This window comes from Cyrtonyx montezumae, unplaced genomic scaffold, assembly GCF_038088225.1.
Source record: "Cyrtonyx montezumae isolate F1298 unplaced genomic scaffold, pur_monq_1.0 scaffold_20, whole genome shotgun sequence".
Lineage (NCBI taxonomy): Eukaryota > Metazoa > Chordata > Aves > Galliformes > Odontophoridae > Cyrtonyx > Cyrtonyx montezumae.
This window is the reverse complement of record NW_027071937.1, coordinates 8,632,849-8,655,324: the sequence shown is the minus strand read 5'-3', so window position 1 is coordinate 8,655,324 and position 22,476 is coordinate 8,632,849. Positions and strand designations below refer to the sequence as shown.

The window sequence follows — 22,476 nt, the reverse complement described above, 5'->3', positions numbered from 1 at the left end:
TAACCCCTCTCCACAAAGGTCAGCTTTCCTTACTCTGCCTCTGCTAACAGTGACTAGTAGAATATCTGGAGACAAGAACTGCTTCTGTGTGTGCCCGGACACTTAAATCTCGAAAGGATTCCCTGTTCTCACAAGGCACATCCTAGTCATCAGTCCAGGTGGTGCCTGTTTTTCCTCAGCTATCTACAAATCCCACTGTCCTCCCTTTCAGCTATTTACAGAAAGAGGGCATCCTGTGCAGAACAGACTCCCTCTCTGCACTGCGCTCTTAACTGCAGAACACTGGGAGCAGTTTAACATAAGTGCTCAACCAAAACTGCTACCAAAGCAATTTCTGGGCCTCACCCATCCAGAAAGCTTCCCTGGTCTGCCTGTGAAATGTGTGAAGCTTTTAGCCCTGAATGGAAAGCTCTTGACTGTGCTACTACAAAAGTCCACCATCGGTACTGTCAGCTCTTACACCTCCAAGCTAACAATGTCACAGCATGATCACGAAGACAAAGAGGAGTCATTTGCTTTTGGAGTATTTTTTAAAATCAGCCCAAGCAACTCCAAATTAACTGAATCAACCGAGGGCTGCTGTAGCCCTAGTTTCTTTCTTCTCTTCCTGAAATTTCTAACAGGAACATGGTTATTTTATTTCCCTCATTTCACTCCAGGAACACCCTACAATGACTTTTTAGCCTTCAGCTTAATGAAATTATTAATTATCTCTTGCCTCATTTCCAGAATTAGTGTTAGTAAGCCAGAAGCTTAGCTCTACGCCCATTCAGGTGCAACCCAATCTGAAGTTACTATAGGTTTATTGGTCAATTTAAAATCTTTTTGCCCTTTAAATATGTAACTTTTGTCCTGCATCTACTCCATACATTGCAATGACTGGGAAGTGAAAGCCAAATTGAAATGTTATCCCTTGAAACTGTGTAAAACTGCTGGATGCTTCTGAAATCTAGCAACATTCATCGAAGGGCTTGGAGGACAGACTCATCTCGACCCTCCATAGCGCAGGGGTCACATACTCATGGTCCAAGTACTCGCTGGGACAGAGAGTGTGTCTGGTTAGCAGCACCACATCTTCCTCTGCGAAACTCTGTGTTAGAAGGTGTTGTTGGCCCCAAAAGCCACAACGTCGGGGAGATCTCCCCTGGCACTGTGTACATATTAAAAAAACAAAACAGCCACTTGCACACACAGGCTCCATTGGTGACTCCAATCTTTACCTACAGTTCATAAAATCCTCACAGATGAGCATTTACAATTTAGGAATAAAATGTTTCATTAAAAACAACAACAACAACAAAAAAAGAATAAACTCTACATTTCTGTCATGGCATAATCTAAGACTAAAGCAAATCCTAGCCAAGAACAGCTATCATGGGACTCTTTACAGAAAAACAAGCTGCTGACTTGCAGCATGGGGGAGTCACACATCCCAGCTTCTCACATCCCTGCACCCCAGCCAGGAACTTGTGGTGAACTCCAGTGGGTTTTTGTGATAGCTTTTCTTTCAGCTTAGGATGATCCAGTCTTCATGATGGCTGCATTTTAAGAAAGCAGTGGGATGGAGGGGCTCCTGGGCAGCATCCAGTGTTAATGGCAGTGCTCAGTGATATCCACAACAACTGCCTTTTTCCAACTGAAGAAGAAATAACCCATCCCAGCCCCTGCTGCCACGGCTATGCAGAGGTATCCATTGTACGTCATGAAGATCAGCATAAGGAAGTAACTGACCACGACTTGAATGATGTGCAGTACAGTCTGCAGGAGGTGAGGGAAGCTCAGCATCTGCTGTCTGAGAACACAAAACCCAAAGAACAGTCAGCATCCATCCACAAGACACAGATGAGAAAATGCACACTCCTTAAGAGAAAGCTCAGCTCTAAGGCTAATGAGATACCAAGGTGGGCATGAAATGGCAGAGAAAAGAAAGCTGTCTAGACAAACTTCTTCATGCATTTGTCACTTGTAACTGTGTTTTTTTTCCACAAAGCTAACCAACTATAAAGGAAATTCAGCATTCACTGAGAAGACAAAACTTTTACAGTGTATTTTTAAAGCAGAATGTTCTGTTCTGTTTTGTTTTTCCTGATTAGATGCTGTCGACAGGAGAATTCTAATTATTTTCTGTTAGTCAATGGTGATAACACCCAAATTCTGTTCCTGGGAACTCCTCAAAAGCTCATCTGACTCCTTGCTGCTTTCCCTCTTTTGGCCTCCATCCTGGGTGGCCAAGTGGTTCAAACAACGTCCAAGCCTGAATTTAATTTACATTGCAGAGAGCTGTAGTGACTGCGTGAAGCTTGTTCTGTTCCAGTTTTTGCCTCTTTCAGGTACTGAAGAGATTTGTCTTAGAAGGAAGTCAGACTCTTACCCAACAGTTTTGTGTGTCTCCATTAGGATAGTGCCATTGGGACCTGGCACTGGCATGGAGTTGTAGCGAATGCTGACTTGGGATTTGCGGAGCAGACACTCTCGGGCGATCTTAAGGCCTTCATAAAACATGGCTAGGAAGAAGACAGCCACAAAAGCACCAGCCATTTCTGTCAAAAGAGGGAATGTTATTCTATCTGTGCCACATAAGATGTCTGCTTTGAAACACATCAGAAGAGATGCTGTGTGATTCAACAACCACATCACACTGCACGGTTTACAGCTGGGCACTGGGCACACACATACAGATGCTAAAAGGGGATTTAACCCACACAATAACTGGAATTTCACCCATTAACTGAAACTAGCAGCCACTTCAGCTAGGAAGACAAGTCAAACGCTGGAACTACATAAGCATCTTCCTTTTTTTCACCCCATTTAGAACAGATCTGCTGCAGCATGTCTGGGTATTTTTGGCATAACAAGGTACAACATTCATTAATTGCAACTGTTTTCTTTGGAATGGACAAAGCAGTGCTACTAACCTCCAGGAGTATTGATTGTAAGACCAGAAAACAACAATGGCACATTCTCGTAGCTGAAGTGGAAAGTCATCGCCTGCCCAAGACATAAAGGACATTACGATGAGCTGAGATGGAGCTCACAGAAACATGTAGCAGAGGTTATTGCTGCTATGACAAGAATTTAAATCATGTCAGCTGGTCTCAAGGCTGACTTGAAAATGCCCTTCAGTGAATCCAGTGTAATAGACACAAGCTAGGCATGGCTGAAGATGCTCTGGTTTCCAATTCCAGTGGGTAGCTCTTTTAGGTAGTGCCCCTGGGCAGAAGACAAATTCCTCCAAGGTACCCGCTGTGGAAATAAGTCCTCTCTTTGCTTTTGAAGCTCATTTTCTCCTCAGCATCAGCAGTATTCAGGGATTGGGAACATCTCCATGGAATTCATCCTTGCCTTTCCATGACTTCTCACTGGCTCACCACAAGCTTCACATGAGCTCATACAGATAAGTGCTTGTACAGCTCAATCCTCTGGCCCATTCCTGCACTGTGCCAGTAAACTTTTCATCTCCCTATGGAACCCCTTAATACTCCATGGGAGGAGAAGCCTAAATAAAGGGACAATAATTAGTAACAAATATATAAAGCAGGACCAGAGCCTCCCCTGAGTGAAAATAGGGGCTCCTGTACCTAGACAGAGAATACTGTGGGAAGGGGAGATGTGATTGCAGGTTAGCCACAGTTCATATTACCTTCCCATCCAGGTAAATACATTGCAGCTTAGTATGCCTTGCAGACAACAGACATCAATTACCCCAGTGCAAAAATGACTGTAGAACAGCCATTTATTTAATCAATTTAATATTTTTAGATGAAAAGTAAAAAACACACAAAAAAGTTTTACAGCCTAGTTCCATAAACCACAGCTGAAACATGGCTTGTTACTTGGTGCAAGTGAGGAATGGAAATATGCACACATTAATGCATCCAGTCTATGATTTAGAATGCTATCCCTATTTACTTCCTTCCCTCTCCATTTTATGAGCAATGTCAACTCAAAATCTCGCGTGCTTAATCAGACTTAATTCTGTTGCAGGACAAGACAGGGTCTGGCAACTATCCACTGAAGACACACACCTAACTCTTGTAAAGAAATGACAATTAGATAGAAATTAACAGACTGGAGAATGCTAGTACTTAGCTGTGAGACTGTATGATGAGCTTCCTGAGGAGCTCTTGAGACTCTTCCAGGGAAGCCACCAGTGACAACGCAAGTTCCACCAGCACTACTGGACTCTGTGTTGGGCCATGTTCACAAAGGAGAAGGATGCTCTAATCCTTTCCTCTCCTGCTAAGGTACTGCTTGCAATAGAAGTACCAGTAGTGCTTCTCTTCAGGACATATGCCTGGCAGGCAAACTTCAAATGAATGCTTACAAAATATATTTTTAATTATGTTCTCATTTAAAATTGAAATGCACACTCTCTCCCCTCCCTTTGGAGTTTAAGCCTTATTTTAATAATCTCAGACTCACTCCAAAGATGTTAGGAGAAGAGAGAGAAAGCTGAACAAGTCTCTAGAAGATTTTCAATGGCAGGTACTACAATCACCTCCATGGAAATTCCAGCATCTCTGCAAAGCTTCAGTGATGCCAGAATATACAAGTCTGAACTTGCTTAAATCACAGTCAGCTACAGCAGCAGGAACCAGGACCAACACACCCTTAGTGCCAATGTGGCAAAGAGCCCTGTAGCACTTTGCTCTGCAAGCCCAGCAGGTGCTCACAGTTCAGGAGAAAAAGGGCAGGGAGTTTGCCTGCAGGTCAGCACAATCCATTTTAACAGCATGCATTCTTCTTAGTGCTGGTAAAAGCTTTTGCTAATAGCCCAGGCAAACTCTGTCCATCTCTTTTTCTTGCAGGAAAATGCACGCTTTGAATTTCTCCTTGTAGCTTGCTAGAGCACAGATACCAGGCTGGCTGCTAGAAAGGTTTCTGCTGAAAAGTGTATTTCGTTGTAGATCCCCGGCTCTGAAATACATTTCAGGTTGCACAACACCTCCTACCACTCCTTTACCATCAAAGAACCACAACAGGTCTGTGTTTAACTGGATTGATTCACGCCTTCCACAGTCAAGTTAAATTTCCAATTCTGAACAGCAAGTCAACAAGTCACTCTGAACCACAGACAAGTAAAAGTTGACAGTTAAAGCAGACTAACCACTTACCATCATCATCATCCCAGATCCATGCCCACCTCCCGGAGATGCTGTAGAGTGGTGATGTTCAGGATGTGTGGTTGGCACTGTGGAGCTGTTCATCATGTGGTGAGACATCTTTACTGCAGAGGCATTCAAAAAGGCACGTAGAAAAGTGGGGCCCTTGAAAAACAAAGGGGAAAAGTCTAACAGGAAGAAATACTTTTCTAATCAGAATATGGTTTCTCTGCTGCTATGGAGAGAGAAAATATTCTAAGCTGTCAATGTATTGCCTGAGAACTACTGGCTCCAAATAAATTTCTGGAGCATCTTCCTGGTCCTACACTCCAACTGCGTAACAAAGCAAAGCAGGAAAATATAAAGGAGGTGTGTCCCCTGCAGCTTTACAGCACTGTGTTGCCAGAAAAGTAGCTTAATGTGATTGTGGTAGCACATGGGGACAAGTGCTCAGCAAAAAGGAACATTTCTTATCTGCAAAAGGAAAAAAACCCTGTCTCTTCTTGCAATCACTGCATATACTAAAGGATCAGGTTACAGTATTTCTCTTAATTGACACTTATGCATTTTATTGGGAACATGTTTAACAAAGAAATTATGTTAGGTGGTACAAGACCTATTCCCAGGCAAAGGTCTGCAACAGCCACAGGCAATCCAATTGCATTTCCATGAGCTTTACTTTGTCACATCTCCTCTCTAATCACATTACACACAATGAGAGAAACACTCAGAAGGCTGACAGTCTAAATCCTTTATCAGGTTACTGCAAATCAGGTACGTCTGGACACACTACATCAAAAGCAAATGCACACTGAGCAGTTCGTGGTGCCCACAGCTTCTCAGGTCTGCACCCCAGCACAACTTGGGACAGATAACCAGTAACCATTCTTGGTGCAAACTGAAAGTTCTTCAGGTGGAAAAAGCAACAGGAAAAACAATCCGGGAATACCAGTCAGTCCTGAAACAGCAGCATTCATCAGAGTGACAGAAAGTGCAGGTCAGATACCACTGCAGATAAGTACTGACACTGCTGTACTAGACTCTGTCTGGATTTCTATGCATCCTCTCAGCACAGACCACAAGTAAAACCAAGTGTAATCACAAAGTACAGGTACTTCATCTGATTAAGTTATTATGAAAAAAAAAGTTAAGATGGATGCTAATCCCTCTAGAGAAATGATCTGTACAGAGAAAAGTGCTTCAAAACCTAAAATACACTGATCATTTGAACAGGTGTGAATATATTCAGACTGAAAATGTTAAGTGAAACTCTAGAAAAGGTTTCCAAACTGAAAGCAGTGTTAACAAATGAAAAACCCAATGGCAAGCAGCTGCCAGTGGAACTGGTTCAGACTGTGACAGTGACCTTATGACAGAGCTGTGTGACAATCACTGAGGGCTCAGGACAGTCAGTGTGTCCCACAGAGCAGCAGGGACTGAAGATGGTCTCTAAAGGCTTTGGAGTTAAAGAGAAATGAGAGAAGTTAAAGATTGGTGTGGAATAAGGAAACTACTTTAGCAGTATTGGGCAGGAAAGCAAGAGAAAGAGCTAACACTCCTTGCAAACACTAGTATTAAATAATTGAATGAAGCTCCTGTTTGCCTTCAAGTCAGTTAGTAGTAGCTGTATCAACAATAGATAGCTCAGGTATTTTCTGCATCTCTGTGCAAATAAGGTATGTAGCATATCCCTTACTGTATCAGACTCCTTCACAATAACTTCCTTGGAAAGTTAATTCATAATCTACTGGCCCTGCCTAAAAGCAGAATGTATTTCGGGTCCATATCTCTGCTAATATCTTGTACCTATTACCATCCCTAACCTGTACTTACACATTGAGAGCAGAAAAAAATAGCTCAGAAAAATGTTCAGGAGGAGGGAAAAAAACCAAAAACAAATAGAGCCTAATGCAATAAGCAGCTCACCTGACACAGATAAGCATTACCAAAGGACACGTGCAGAGCAAATAGCACAATTTTCACATAGCAAAGCTTTTAACATCATATTTTTTCTGAGACCAAATGCTCAAGAGCTAGAAACAAAGTCCCAAAATACAAACAGCTGGAAAAAGAATCATCTGCCAAGATTCACATGCTTCAAAACATCTCCTGCAGCAGAGAAGGAAGAGCAGCCAACATGGCTTAAACTCAAAGGTCTAAGATAAGCATCCCATAAGAGGAATGAAGTAAACCAAGAACAACTTCTCTCCTCTGGCCCAAATATTTTCCCTCCTCTTTCAGTTGACTGACCCATAGCTTCTGCTTTGGCTGTTACATGTTCTCACTACAACAACAGCCCGATTTTATTATCCATCCGTTTTAGAACGTTAAGCTTCCTCCAAACTCTGCAGGTTCCACAGAAGCTATTTACTTACCAGGCTAAAAACTCTCTTTGCAGTTGGTTTGTGTCCCATTTTTCCTAACTTACTGTCACTGGTCTTCAGAAAAGGAAAAACAGCATGTGCCTTTCTCTAGGTGTTTACAGAGTACTAACCTGACCAACAAGAGCAGCATTCACATGTGGCTGGGCAGAGTCCTGCTCAGCTTAAAAAGGCCATACTTGATGCTCACTTGCATAGCAACTTTCCACACTGCTGCTCTGACACCAAATCCATCTCCCTGCTGCATCTAACCTAACACTGAAAGACATGTTATGAGATACTGAAAAGCATGGGAATTCAGTAATGTACACTGAGATGCTTCAGCCATTTTTTTCTGTTACATGTTCTGATAACACATGGACAGAAACTCTGTTTAAAATTAAATCCCTTCCAGTGGATTAACCCAGTGGAGTAAGTCTGAGTTACTATCTGGCAGGTCTCTAACTGTGCCTTGGGGTAAAAAGCAGTATCTGGGGCAGCAGGAAGAACATTAATGGCAAATATTTCAAGTTACAAAGCTCTGGTTTGCTTTAGCAGGGAGGAGCTGACTGACATGGAGCTGTGCTGGCCATGAAACAAAGTCACCATTTCTTAACATCTGACTCCACAACTGGGAAAAAAAAAAGCCCACAAACATGCAAGTTTCTATTGCAGCAACTTCTCTAAATAGGTTTAAGCCTTGTACAAACTCAACATTTCAGCACTAGGTATTTTTGTCTGAATGGGTGATCTGATCTCTCCACTGCTGCCCATTTTGTGTTTGCACAGACAGAAAGAGGTGTTAGGGTGGGTACCTGAGCACCCCTGTCCAGGGGACCTGGATCAGACAGGGGCTGCACCAGGCTCCAGCACTCCTCAGTGTTTGCACACCTGAAGGGTGCAGACCACACGGTACACCTGCCTCGGTGCTGCACTGTTACCAGGGGCACGCACACATAAAGATTTCTTTTCACTCTGCAGTAATCTACAGCATAAGAAAACAAACAGGGTGGGACAGGGTAAAAGAATGAGGAAATTCTTCCCAGGACTCCTTTCCCTCCTGGCACTGTTGTCCCAGGCCAGAGAAGCCACAGCCTCCATTTTGTGACCCCCCAAATTCTCAGGGAAGACAGCCAAACCCAGAGCTTCGTGCAGGACTTCTGTTGCTTTGGGCTGGCAGACCTCAGCACACAGGGGCCCTGTTCAAGAGATTTGTATCCCTCCACTGCAATACCACCTTTGCAGCTCAGCAAATTATGAATCAGGAGAATCCTGAAGACAGGATCAGGATCTGGCAACAACAAAGTATTAGCTGAGGTTCAGCATCAGATCTTACTTTCGCTCTCTGCAAACATTTCTCCACTGCCTCATCTCACGAATACAGGGAAGCCAAAGAAGCAGCTTCAGGGAATGCAGAAATGAAGGAAAGATAGGAATCTTGTGCCAGTGCACAACAGACACAGGGTAAAGGAGCTGGACCTGACGAGATGCCAAACATAAAGCCATCTTCTGAAGCAGGTCTCAGCCTTAGGACAACTGCCATTATATACAATCTCTATGATAGGTTTCCAATCTACTGTGGCTCTGCTCTGGAAACAGTTAACCTAGCATTCTGCCAATTTTTATTAAATAATAAAGTCATATTTTTCCATGGTAAGCAGCCTTCAAGCTACCCAAAGGGGATGCAGCTTTTAATAAGAAACAGGACATGCAGAAACAAGATCAACCATGAGAAGGGTCTGCCAAGCTCCCAGAAAGCTCTACAAGCCAGCTTATCCTGAAACTCAGCACACAGACACAGCTTCCTTAGGGTCACATTCAAAGGGAATGAAACCACTTTCCAAACCAGAAGTCTAACAGGATTAACGATGGAGCCCTAAATGAATGCCCATTACAGCAGCAAACTCTTCCCTGCAAAAACAGTGCCCCATGCTTCCCGTGCCAGTTCTGAAAAAGCAAGAAATAGAACTAATTGCACTGGCTTTGCCCAAAAGGACTCGAATCTCCAAATAACACCTCTTCAGCTTCCCTCACACTAGTGATTTGTTCATCAGAGTGCTGGCTGCAGGGCCCCAGCACAGCAGCAGCACACAGGACATCCCTGCCATCAGCTGGCACTGCACAGAAGCCTCCAGATTGCTGCTGCTCCTCTGCTGGAGTGATTCTTACCTAACGTATCTCCAGCGTTTCCAACAGTGAGAGCTGGGCCAGGGGGTCCTCCTCTCCTGAAGAAGAAGAAGTGAAAAATATCTGGTGAGCTTTACTGATAATTAAAATGAAAACACTCTAAAGAAATCCAAGGGAAAAATACTAAAAGCAGCAAGTTGGAAAGGCAAAGATCTCTTGCTTGCACATCACGTACAGCCCAGTCCTGCATGACACAAAGGAATGCTACGTATGAAAGACATAAGTAATGGAAAAGGCAGCCCAAAGTTAGCAGTGCTCTACTCACAGCAGTCCGGCTGGCAGACTAGTTGAGTTACCCTGGCTCCCAGCTCACAGTTTCTTTTTACTGTCCCCCCCCTCAGTGCAGTAAGTGGAGGTGGGAGGGGAAGCAGAGCGTCTGCACACACTACAGCAGTGCTCCCTGGCTCTGACCACGGCCTTCACTGAGTGGCCTGAGCTTGTCATAAGACCTGAGCACTGCTTGCAGTCAATTCAGTTTCCTGGCAAACTGGACAACTTTAACCACTTCCTTTCCAAACCTGTGGGCCTGCTGCCCCTCCTTCAGGATCTCAGGCTTCACTTCAGAGCTGCTCACAGGCACACTCGAGGGACACACGAATTCAACCTCCTGGTACTGCAAGGGAACCCAGCAATGCCAGCCAGAGCCCTCTTGTGCCAAGCTCTATGGGAGCACTTTAAGATCACTCTTTAGTAATTTAACACAACGTGCCTTATAGACACGGAGGCAGAGGGCACAAGCATACAGCAATCCTCTGAGCTGTGTATGCAGATGGCTTTCAGAAGAAGGACTAGAAGGAAGAAGACTGGAGGATGTCTGGCTTGAGTGAAGGATACAATGGGCAAACATCACCAGCGACACGATGCGTTCATCCTCAAAAGATGAATGCGAGGCATGTTACAAGGAGATGCACTCAAATGAGTAGCACATGGAGACCAGCTCTTGGCAGCTATTAGAAATGACCCAGGTGACAGAATGAGAGAAAGCCATATGGAAGAATTAATCCTCTCATCATTTTCATCAAAGGCCCCAGGTTGGAACCACTGCTGCCCAGCCAGGGATGCCAAAGGTGCCAAGAGAACACACAGCATCTCAGAATCACCCTGTCATTCCTAAACCATGCCCAGGACTGACTTTTTGCCCAGGTTGAGAGATATCCTTTTCTTAAGGCCACCCCAATAAACTCTGACTCAAGGCAGGACAGGCAGCAAGAATGAACAAGAGCCTATGCCACCCATGCCAGGAGGACTGAGGGTGAGATAAGCCAGAATTCAGCTGAGGCTCTTTGCAGAAGGCCAGAGCCCAGGGCTGGGGGCAATACTCTGCAAGTAGGGGCACCTCTCTCAGTGCCTGCAGAGCTTTAGGGGTGCCTGTGGGTACTGACAAAGATCCTGATAGAGCCATGCCAAGTGGAGTCATTTCGCTGTTTCTGTTTTCCCACACTTCATCTAAGCTGCAAATATCTATCCTTCAGGGCTCCTGGGCTGCCACTGTTTCTTTGGGTTTTGCTTCCCAACTCCTTCTGTTTTTTTCCCCACAAGCTACACTTGTACCGATACGTATTTGTCCTTCTCATTTTAAGGAGTTTTCCCTCAAGAAACAAACTGCACTGTCCTCTAGGAATTACTTTACACTCCTGTGTGTAGCAAAAACTGGCAGTCCAGCTTCAGAGCATAGATCCCACCTGGGATGCTGCCTCACACAGGCTTCCAGGAGTTGCACAACATTTGGTATCTCACAGCAGTTACCTCCTTTTAATTAAGATTAACAGAAGCTGACAAAAATATCAGTGTCAGTCCTCTGTATTGAACCAAAGCAAGACTTACGTACACAACTAAGGTTAAAACGGACAGCATTCACCCAGCATGATCCCTGATATTGAAGGAGGGGACAGAGTTCTTCCTCCTAACACAGCTACAGCCACGTCCCTTGCAGGGAGTTTATTTTCATAGCAAACGTGTCCGGGCACCTTCTGTTAGGGACTCTGCTTGATCTGCTTAGGAGGTCATTTCTAATCTTATGCAGCCTCCCCAGGGAATCTCTAAATCTTTGAACATGGAAAAAAAAATCTCAGGACGGACTGTTCTTTACAGGACAATGCACTGAACTTCGTGAAGCAGAGTATCATGCCAGCCCATGTCAGTACTAATGGGCCTAATGAAGTGGAAGGCTGCAGAAACAGCTCTGCATAGCAAAATTATGGCTATAAAACCGACAACAGTGTAGGAAAAGCAAAGAAATGCTGGCAAGAGATCTTGTAGATGGAGAAAATAATGTTGAGTTAGGGAGGCTGAGTAACAGACAAACCTTTTGCTCAGCCAGACTGAAACTACAAGAGATGGAGAAGCAATAAATGATGGGTTCGCACACAGAGTGTGGCAAAACTGGAAAGTCTAATGTTCTCCTGGCTGCAATGTCACTTCCACAAGAAAAGAGTGATGTCTACTGTCCAGCTCAAGCATCTGTAATGCACGGAAACTCACAAAGGGCCCCAAACCACACCAAGCTCACGTGCTGGTGTTGGGCACCTCTCAACCTTCACCTATAGGGCAGGTAAGATTACTTCCACAATGACCACAGCCATGGGTGGTCACCACCTCTACCTGCCACCCTTCTCTCTGCAGGACCCAAGAGAAGAGCACTGCCTTTTCAGCATACTGTACTGGAAAGTTAAAATGTTTTTCAAGTTGTGCACCAGGCTTTTGGACTCAAAATACAGCAGAAGGTTCATCTGACTAGACCACTGCCATGCTGTTGCAAGCACAGTACAGTAAATACGAAAGCAAAGGACATGCCACTAGGAGAGCCACTGGAATTGGATTTGGCAGTTCCCAAGAACACCATAGGATATACTACTGGCTTGCAAAATACATATTTGTCTTGTTTACAGGTGCTGGTTTTGCAGACGTTGCTGAGCACACATCTGCCACAAAAGGCTGGCTTGAGGGAGTTATTTTTGGGTGATGGACAGATGCTGAAAGCTGTCAGGGGCTGACAATGACTGGTGACCCATGGATGCATGGCTCTTATTCACACAAAGGACAGCCTCAAAAGATACACTGAACAAGTTTTGGAGAAGTTCGAAACATGCACTGAACTGAGTATTCTAAAACACCAGCAAAAACCTCCTACTGCCCTGATAAAACACAAATACTTTTAACCTGAGTGATGTTAAACTAACCTAGAGCCCCAGTGGGGCAGTTTTAAGGGTCTGAGCACATGCCAACCTTGGCCTGCTTTGACAGTGACAAGCTGAGCAAATCATACGTGCAGCTCAGGAAACAAGCACAGCTCTTCTGGCCCACAGCCACCCACCCACTGACCAGAAGCAGAAACCAGAACAGACATGGCAGCCACACACTGCTGTTTTACTGCTAATGCACGCCAACAAATGCCTCAGTATTCAGAAAAGGTGAGATGCTACATCAATGGAGCGTGTATCTGAGCAGTGACAATGGTGCTGCTAATTAAAAGGCAACCAGGATCTCCAACAGTCCAACATCCACTTGTTCATCTCTGAGCACAGCAAAATCTTCCCCTTTGCTCACATTCCTGTTGCAGCTTAGACAGGAGCACTCACCTCCGGCTAGCATTTCTCACAAAACAAGGAGGCCCACATGCCAACCCAGGTGCCAAAGCCTGCTCTGAAGCTCTGCAGCATCAAGATTTTTGCACTCACCACAAACAGCTTCTTCCCTTCTGTACATAATGCAGTATTTCCCCCCTTCCTGTTTTCATCGGTTTATTTCTTCCATCACTGACCTTTCATACCAGACAGTTGCTGCTCTGCACTGTTGCTTCCTCTTTCCATCCAGCTGGATGAGGCAGCTGTCTCCTGCTTCTTGGCACCCAAAGAGCACAGACGTTTTTTGGAAGAGCAGAATTGAGGCACCTCAGAAGACACCAGACCTTAGGAGCCAGTGCCAGTCCCACAGCTCCTGAAGCAAAGGAGCTGCCATACAATAGCTGTCCCACTCATCTGGGTGTGCTATGGGATTAGAAATGCTGAAAACTGATAGAGGATGCTATGATACCATTTCTTTATAAAGGAGCTCTCACAAAAGCATGTCAGACTTCAAAACTCATTACAGCCAACAGCAGCATGAATGCAGAGCTAGTGCTAACAAGTTTCCATCAAAGGCAGTTCCCAGGAGGCATCTACAGAAGAACCTCTTCAGCACTCCTAGTGCATGTCAAAGGCTTCTGAAGCAATTACCCTGAGCCTGCAGTCTGGCAGGCCACTTTATCATGACTCCATCTCTCTTCCTGTGATCATCCAGGCCACAGAGCAGGAGTGCAGTAATAGGTCCTCAGCTCTCAGCACACCCAGTACTCAGCACCCAGGAACAGAAACCTGAGGGCCTCCCCTGCCCCCAGCGACTGCCCTCGCTGTATTTAAGCAGAGATAAGACAGGATGCTTAAATCCCAATGGTCCAACAGGAATTGCTGGGATGCCAGAACAGCCCAGCACAATCTTACTGTGCACAGCATTCAGTCAGGACTCCTCTGCTAATTTTGTAGTGCTTCTTCATCAGCTGAAGTGAGCAGCACAGCCCTCCTTGCTACCAGCAGAAAGAACGCATACAGTAGCTGAGAAGAGGCGAAGAGGACAGAAAAGATGTTCTTCCTGACCTTCATTTTCCGAGACTGTAACTTCTTGAATAAATAGATACTTCCTTATGCTCGCAGTAATGTTACACAACCGAGTGCAGGAATGGTGACCGGTGAGATGGAACATGTCCTGCTGCTCCTCCCATGCCCAGGAACTGAAGCGCTGCAGAGCCCCGAGCCTTGAGATTCAAAAACTTTTTATTGAAAAAAAAAATAATAACATCTGTATTTGAAAATGTATCCTGATAGAGATACTGCACAACTTCTGCTTCCTCAGAAAATCCATCTCTGAAGAAGTTCACATTCAATTCCTCCTCCTACTTTATACGTCCTCATCAAGGACAGATTCTTCTACCTACAACAGACTTTTTTTAAAAATGAAGGCAAAACTTCATTACAAAACAAACAAATTAAAAAAAAAAAACACTTTTGTGTATGACTTTCTCCACTCTGCTAATGAATTCAGCAAGCAGATTCCTGCAGGTTCAAGCCACCTGCAGCACTGATGCCTCATGCAAAAAGGGTGTCCTTGCTGAGAGGGTAAGGAGTTATATTTTTGTCTGTGATCATCCAGTGGCCACACGAAGAAGCAATCCATCCATATGGAACATTAGACAAGGTACTTGCAAGATGGTATCTGATAAACCATTGCTGTGTGGCTTGATGAAGTGATAAGACACAGGGCTCTATAAATACCATAAACAGCTCTGACCAGAACTAGCTGAAATAGTGCCTTCTGGCCTTAAGTCCTGCAAGATTGGAAAGTAATCTCTGAAGACACAAAATGAAACCAGGAGCCAGCAAGCACATTCTCAATTAAGCAAGCAAAATTTTCTACAGTTGCAAAAACACAGTGTGACTCAACAAGCCTTAAAAGAGTGTTAGCTGGACTTTCATACAGTCAGAAGACCACAGATGCTATCTAGTGAGGTGATAAATAACTCTGTTTCATGGAGACAGAATTAATGCAGAGTAAAAAAACAAACAAACAGATACTGTCATAAAAGAGAGCCATCAACACACAATTCAGAAGACTGACAGACCTCCTGCTTGTCCTTACTGTTCCTAATGATGTATCTGGAGAATCCATGGTTAAGAATTGTGGTGACAGAACTGCTGAGGTCTAGGGGACCTCCTGAGATCACCCAGTCTAACTTCCCTGATCAAGCAGGCTCAGCAAGAGCAGGTTGCCTGGTCAGTATCTTATTGCCACCTCAGCACAACAGCTACACATGTAGTTTGATGTTCTGTACATGTGAAGGACCTGCCTGTTCTTGTACAGATGCTGCACACTCTGGAGAGCAAAAGCCATCATTTATGGACCTGGATCCAGTCTAACTAAAAAGCTCCCATTGTTGAACATTTCACTCTGGGAATCTTTTGGCACATAAATCTTCCTTCCAGCGATCTCCTGCAACACCTAATGAGCTGCAGTGGTAACAAAGATAGTTTTAATTTAATGGATCAGCTAGTAACAGTTTAGCCATAGACACAACCCTGCACATGTAGAAAATAAGCTTTATTCTCCTTCAGCTGTTTTTCACTATCATATCCAGACTTAGCCTGGGAAGAGACAACAGCCATGCAAGCTCCAAACTGGCCTTCGGGTATGTTTTAGACTCGGGAAAAGAAAACCACCCTCCAGAAGTCTCTGTTAATCAACTTTCAGAATCCATTCCACATGTATGATATGAAACACATTGATCTAAGCAATTCATGCATGCTCTTCCATCTCCAGTTCTGTCACACACTCATCACAAGGCGACACCATCGTGCATTAACTTCTACCACACGTGAGAGCTTACTTGAATAAAAATCCCAGGAGCACGTTTCACTCTAATTTCTCCTCCCTTTCTTCTCACAGTTAAGTGGTTGTTAGGCTACAAACAGGTATGTGCCCATGTGCAGACACAGCACTTTAAGGCGGCCACTCAACCACTCTCCTTCCCTGGAGCTGTCCGGCCGGCCGGGGCCAGGCATTGCTGCAATAGCCGTGCATTGTTGATGTCAGCTCACACAGGAACACACTTCATTTCCAAGTCCTACTCTGGCATGTCAGGGTCACCTTCTAAATGTGGGCCCTATAGTTTGCAAAAGGGTCTTTTAGAAAAATGCTCTGTTTTCCCTGCTTACAGAGGTACAACGCATGCCTGTTCACTTAACTTCGCGCCACTGCCTGTGACATAAAACAAAAGCTGGCTCTACCAGAGATGAGAAACAAACTCCTTTGTGCCTCGACTGTTCATAACACCAGCTTGTTCTGAGATGCCTAAAGATGTCTCTGAGCAACATGCATGTTCTTAGTTAAATCCAGGGCGTCAATCTGTGTTTCGCAGACGGTTAAAGGCTAAAATACATATCTCCAGAGGCACTTCCCTACGTGAGCCCTCTGATCTCAGATAACACCAAGAGTATGGCATATGTGGCACACACTCATGCCAATATCTGTAAGAGTTCAGAGGACCTATTCATAGCCCTAGTCCATAGAGCAGCCTACCTATACATTTTCACTCTTGGAGAAGAAAAAATACAATCCCACATCACTTGTTTTCACCTCAGTAAGAGAGAAGATCTCCTGCAATACCAAGAAACAGAAGAGGGCAAAGGAATGAAGCCATTCTTTGGGAAGGAACTTGCCTCTGGAAGAATGAAGCAGACTTGGTCTCGTGACACTCTCCTGACAGAATTACCTCTAGGGTATGGAAAGCTACAACTGATAGCAATCAACAGATTTTTGATCCCAGCATTGCATGACAATAAACCATGCTGGAAAAAAGCCTTTTTCATCTAGCTTTCAAGCCCTTGGACTGCCACAGAGATTCTAATCCAAAGCAGAAATGATTCAGTACTTAAAAAAAAAAGTCTAAGTACTTACTATTCCTGAGACAGATTTTCCATCTACTGCCTCCAGGAGAGCAGACTTCTCCAAATAGGCTACAATCCTGAGACAGATCAAAGTTTCTAAACTTTGAGATAATGCTGACAAGCAGAATGAGTATCATTATCTATATCAAAGGCTAATCATTAACTACTGCTCAGATTTAACTGTGATCACTTTTACTCCGCTTTAAAGCCCTTTTATTGCCCAACTCGTAACCTATTTCAGACCCGATCTATCACCTGTCATCTACTCAGTGGAAAATATTTATATTAAGCTTAAGCTTTTCGTAGGTATTCAGAACAGGGACAAGGGCTGAACTGGCAGGGATTTCACCTACATTCTACCCTGGGTGAAACCATCATCACAAAATATTGACAATTCCTATTGTTACAGCCAAAGATTTCATATGACTCAAAATAAATATTTACTGCTTGGTCTATGCAGCCTGCAGAAGACAGAAGCCAACTACGTCAGGACCAGAGGAAGGGCTGGGATGCTCACATAAAGCTCCACAGAACACCTGATGACCTTTGAAAAGATTCATGGAGATCTGAGAACTCCCTGACCTTCCTAGATTGATTAATCATGACGCAGAGATGACTTCTAAACATATTGCACATTACACATTCCAAATTTTAATTTATCTGTTAAAGAAATTAGTGTTTTGCTCGCTTGTGGATATTGTAACAGAGTCTCACTTCACTTAGTACCTACCCCACCCTGAAGAAATGTGAAGTTTTCAGAGCTACACATCAGTTTTCAGGGATGTGATGGGGTGGTAAAAGATGGTAACATTCAGAAAATAGTGAAAATAGAAAATTCAGTGATGTGTCCCAGTCAAAACCTGACTCTTAGATTTCTCTACCATTCCTTTGAAAGTAATAATATGAAAAAGTTCCACAAATTCTGACATTATCACAGGATCAACTGTAGGGGTTGGAAGGGACCTCCAGAGATCACTGAGTCCAACCCCCTGCCCAAGCAGCTCCCAGCCCAGGGTGCACAGGTAGGTGTCCAGGTGGGTCCTGAAAGTCTCCAGAGGAGGAGACCCCACCACCTCTGTGTGCAGCTCCAGTGCTCCATCACTGCACTGGGAAGAAGTTCCCACACACACTGGTGCACAACTTCCTATGCTTCAGTTTGTGGCCATTTCCCCTCATCCTATCACCACACACTGCTGAGAAGAGTCCGGCCTTGTCCCTTTGCCTCCCGCTCCTCAGATATTTATAGTTGTGGATCAGATCCCCTCTGAGTCTTCTTTTCCCAAGGCTGAACAGCCCCAGGTCTCTCAGCCTTTCCTCATAAGGGAGGTGATCCACACCCTTTATCACCTTTGTGGCCCTCTGCTGGGCTCTTTCCAGCAGATCCCTGTCTTTTTTGTACTGGGGAGCCCAGAACTGGACACAGTACTCCAGGTGAGGCCTCACCAGGGCAGAGTAGAGGGGGAGGATCACCTCCCTCAACCTGCTGGCCATGTTCTTTTTAGTGCACCCCAGGATCCCATTGGCCTTCTTGGCCACCAGGGCACACTGCTGGCTCATGGCCAACCTGTCATCCACCAGGAGATTATGCTCTGCAATACAAATACTAGAAGTATACTAAAGGTATTATGCTCTGCAATAGAAATGCTCTTATTATAGGGACACTGGCTTCAAGTAAGATCAAATCCAAGCACTCCACAAAAAGGAATCAGCTGGCATGCAGCACACATGATCCTCCTCTCGTGATATACCAGAGAGTTTTACTTAATTCAGCAAAATTAAGAAAAGTCACATGAATGCCAAAGGATGGTTTTAAGCTATTATGTATTCTGCCCATTTTGCTTCTCCACTAAGAAAAGTATTAGCCTTTATGATGCAGGATGTTCATGTCCTGCATGAAGAAGAATGTAGCACAACAATTACCTTATAAATACAACCAACATTGGGAACACTTTCCTTCAACTTGTTTAGGCTTCAGTTTGACAGTTTCTGTAACATATCTCTAGCACCCTTTGGTCTCACCTGACATCATCTTAAACATTACGATGATTCAATACTTCCTTGTCAGATAACGTCTCATGCCATGTTCACGATGGTAACTTGATGTGTAAAAAATTCTGCAGTCAGCGAACACAGAAAGCATGACTCAGACTCTCGTCAAGTTCATTCGTCCAGGAGTGCAGACAACAAAGGGGATGGTAAAAGAGCAGAAACAGAGCAACACTGTAAGGTGGATTTTGCTTCCATGATATTCCATGGCTGGGCGTGTTCCCCAGGAGCCTGCACTGCTGCTTCCCTTATCACTTTGATGTCCAAGGGTTGAGTTACCACATCGGAAACACACAGGGTATCTTGCTGCCCTCCCATGGAGCACTGCACTGACAGCACCACTGCCGTCGCTTCCTGAAGGCTTGAGGAGAATGAGCCGGGATCGCCTGCCTGCTGGGAGCTCTGGCTTTGAATCTGCTCTGCATTTGTTAGTGTTTTTCTTTCCCAAGTAAAGGATGCAAGCTTGAAAATGCAGGCAAGCTGTGACAATACGTTGTCAAATCTCTATAGTACAAAGCCTTCCAGAGCAGGAAAAGTTAGCTGAGGTATGAACTGATTGATCGGATCTCTGGCTCTCAGAGCTGCCTCTGTCCAGACACAATATGCAGGAACCCAGCCAGGAGCTGTGCTGTGCACTGACACCAGGCACTCCACACGCACTAAGACACCAAAGAGCTGCTCAGGTTGTCCCACACCAAGCAAGCTCACTGAATGGCAGAAATCAGATGAGAAGCAGTGTGGGTCATGGGGACAAGCAGCTTCATTAAAGGCTGAAGCCATGCACCACGTGGCTCTCAGATGACTTTCAGACAGCTGCTTCCCCATGCTTCCAGAGCAGCAAGCTCGCTGGCAGGTTGACAAGCATCAGCTTGTACCAAAGAACTTTTTAATCCTACAAATCCAAATCCAGTTAAATTATCTGTACTATGAAGAAAAGCCTGGAAGTGTATTTACACTCTTTCCCCCAGGAGAAGACGCATTAATTCTTCAAAGAAGAAAAAAAGCTGAGACTGTGAGGCCTTCTCTACCCAAGTTAGCCAAAAGATCAGCTAAAGATATCACTAAGATCATTTTCCAAGCTTCTGTATCTTGATCAGAGGAAAGAGATTTGAACCTTTGATAGCTAACAAGAATGCACAGGAAAAGAAGGCTCTTGTAGTCATGTAGTTCTCCTGAGGTTGTGGGAGAGAACTTGCACTCAACGCCAGCTGTAGAACAGCCACATCCTTATCCTGATTCTGCCCCAGCTTCTCAGGCCTGATATCAGGATGTGCTGAGCATCCACCGAGAACAGAAGATTCTCAATCACCTGCACTACTTTGGCCTGTGATCCACAACTATCACAACTTGCCATATTTATTTAGACAAGTATCAGAACAAACACTGCATGCACACTGAGCTTTAAAAACAGATTATAAATGACTTTCACATCTGTGATTAAAAAAAAAAAAAAAAACCATGACTGGGATTTTGTAATGTTACAGGCATGCAAAGTGGAAGTGCAATAAGAAAACTTTGAAATATTTTCAATGTAAGCAATTGTTCCAGTTAGCAGCCACAGCTGGTCAGGGGACAGGGCTCCTGCAGACATGAAACGGTGGGAAGAAACCTACACTGAGAATGTGACATCTAAGACTGTGGAAACAGAGAGGAAAGTCAAAAAGATCACAGCCTCCCTCCTCTAGATTGGCTTCTAGAGCAGTAAAGGCAACTTCCAGAATAAAAAGAAATGAAAGGCTTTAGAAAGTTAATCTGTAGCGCAACAGAACAGAAGTTTAATTAGCTTACAATAACTACTTCCATTATTCTTCTTGTTACAAGATTCTGGCTTTCAGCCGAAGAAGAGGTTAATGAAAAAGTCATTGGTCTCAAGTACGCCCTTCTCTAAGAAAAAACTGCCAAGGCTCCAAGTGAGTTCCTGGCAGATTTCTGGAGAAGTTCACAGTGGCAGCCTGCTTCAGCTCAGCTTCACAGCATTCTGATGCAGGTTACTGCTACCTGTCAGGGTGACCTTCCAAGTGGAGAGGGCAGGCCATGAAATCGTGGCTTAGATTGGAATCTGCAGGGACGTGACATCTTCCTGTAGGGCAGTGCAGTCTTTGCAGCAAACACAGAAGCCAAAAAGGAGAGATTTTTCCAAACATGTAAGTGTTGTCTTCTCTCTGACCTAACATTGAGTGGAAAACAAGAGAGCTGAAAGAAAGCTCCTTAGGGCACGGGCTAAAGACTCGCTGTGTGAACATGGCAGCTCTTCTATTTATACCATTAGACTGTTAAAGATTGTATTCCCAGTGCCTTCCCTTCTCAGGCATGAAGCTTTTGTTCAGGGAAACAGCGTCTCAATAATCCACAACTTGAAGCTGTTCTGTAAACTGAGAAAGTGAGAGCGAGAACAAAATCCTCCCAACTCCTTCACTTTTTTTTTTTGTGCCATTTGATTTCCCTGTTCACAAAAAAGAAGGAAAACACAAACCCTGCTGTCCCTGCACCTCTGTGTGTCAGAATTACCGGGACTACACCTCTAAAGCAGGAGCGACTCAAGATCCTAATTCTTCCTTACCGCAGCCTGGAGAAATTATTCTCATTCTCCAGTTTGCTAAAAAAATGGCCTGAGATTAGAAACGCGAGGAGAAATAAAAGCAACCCCATAACATCCAACAGGCAGCAAAACCTCGGAGGAAAACAGCTGTATGAAGCATAGCAGCCCTTCATGTTTTGGGGGAGTCTGCAGTCCCTGCGGTAGCGTTACCCCTTTTATTATTATCTTTTCGGTGGGGAGGAGCAGAGGAAGGAGTTATACACATAAGTTTAGTGCAGATTTTAGTGCACACAACGGAAAGGTCGCTGTGATCGTGTGTCACGCAGCAGGGTGGCTCAGACACAACCTGCCAGGCGGGCAGCAACCAGGGGCAAAGGCATAGACGCTCTCCCCACGGGACCCACATCTGCCGTGGGAGCTCCTGCCAGCGGCCACGAGCGCAGCACCCCGCTCAATCCCTGCCCCCCCTTCACTGACTGAGCCCCCTCCGCTCCGAGGCCCTTCAGGCAGCGGAGCTCCGCCATGTTCCCGCCCGCAGCACGACCCCGCCGCCCCCTCAGACAGCGGACCTGGGATGAAACGGCACGAAACGACCCCGCGCTGTCACTCACCTCAAGACCGCCACGAGGCTGCCCGCTAAGCCCCGCCCCCCGGACATGTCCCCTAAGCCCCACCCCCTTGAACTTGTCCCCTAAGCCCCGCCCCCGGATGTGTCTCCCCTAAGCCGCGCCTTCTTGACCTTGTCGCCCTCTAAGCCCCGCCCCCGG

General features: G+C 44.9%; 1 protein-coding gene across 4 annotated transcripts; it reads right to left on the bottom strand.

Annotated features, from left to right (window-relative positions):
• Nucleotides 1-1,196: 1,196 nt before the first annotated feature.
• On the bottom strand, nt 1,197-22,368 carry SLC31A1 (solute carrier family 31 member 1). 4 transcript variants are annotated; one of them, XM_065737666.1, is made up of 6 exons: nt 22,321-22,368; nt 9,632-9,687; nt 5,115-5,267; nt 2,916-2,988; nt 2,372-2,540; nt 1,197-1,792 (listed from the first exon to the last, which is right to left on the bottom strand). In XM_065737666.1, exons 3-6 carry the CDS (start codon nt 5,220-5,222, stop codon nt 1,591-1,593), a joined length of 552 nt encoding a protein of 183 aa, XP_065593738.1. In that variant the 5' UTR covers nt 5,223-5,267; nt 9,632-9,687; nt 22,321-22,368; the 3' UTR covers nt 1,197-1,590. The 4 variants fall into 4 exon arrangements, with proteins under 4 accessions (XP_065593738.1, XP_065593736.1, XP_065593737.1 ...); XM_065737664.1 differs by lacking the exon at nt 22,321-22,368 and adding an exon at nt 17,135-17,204; XM_065737665.1 differs by lacking the exon at nt 22,321-22,368 and adding an exon at nt 9,915-9,964.
• Between the last annotated feature and the right edge of the window lie 108 nt (nt 22,369-22,476).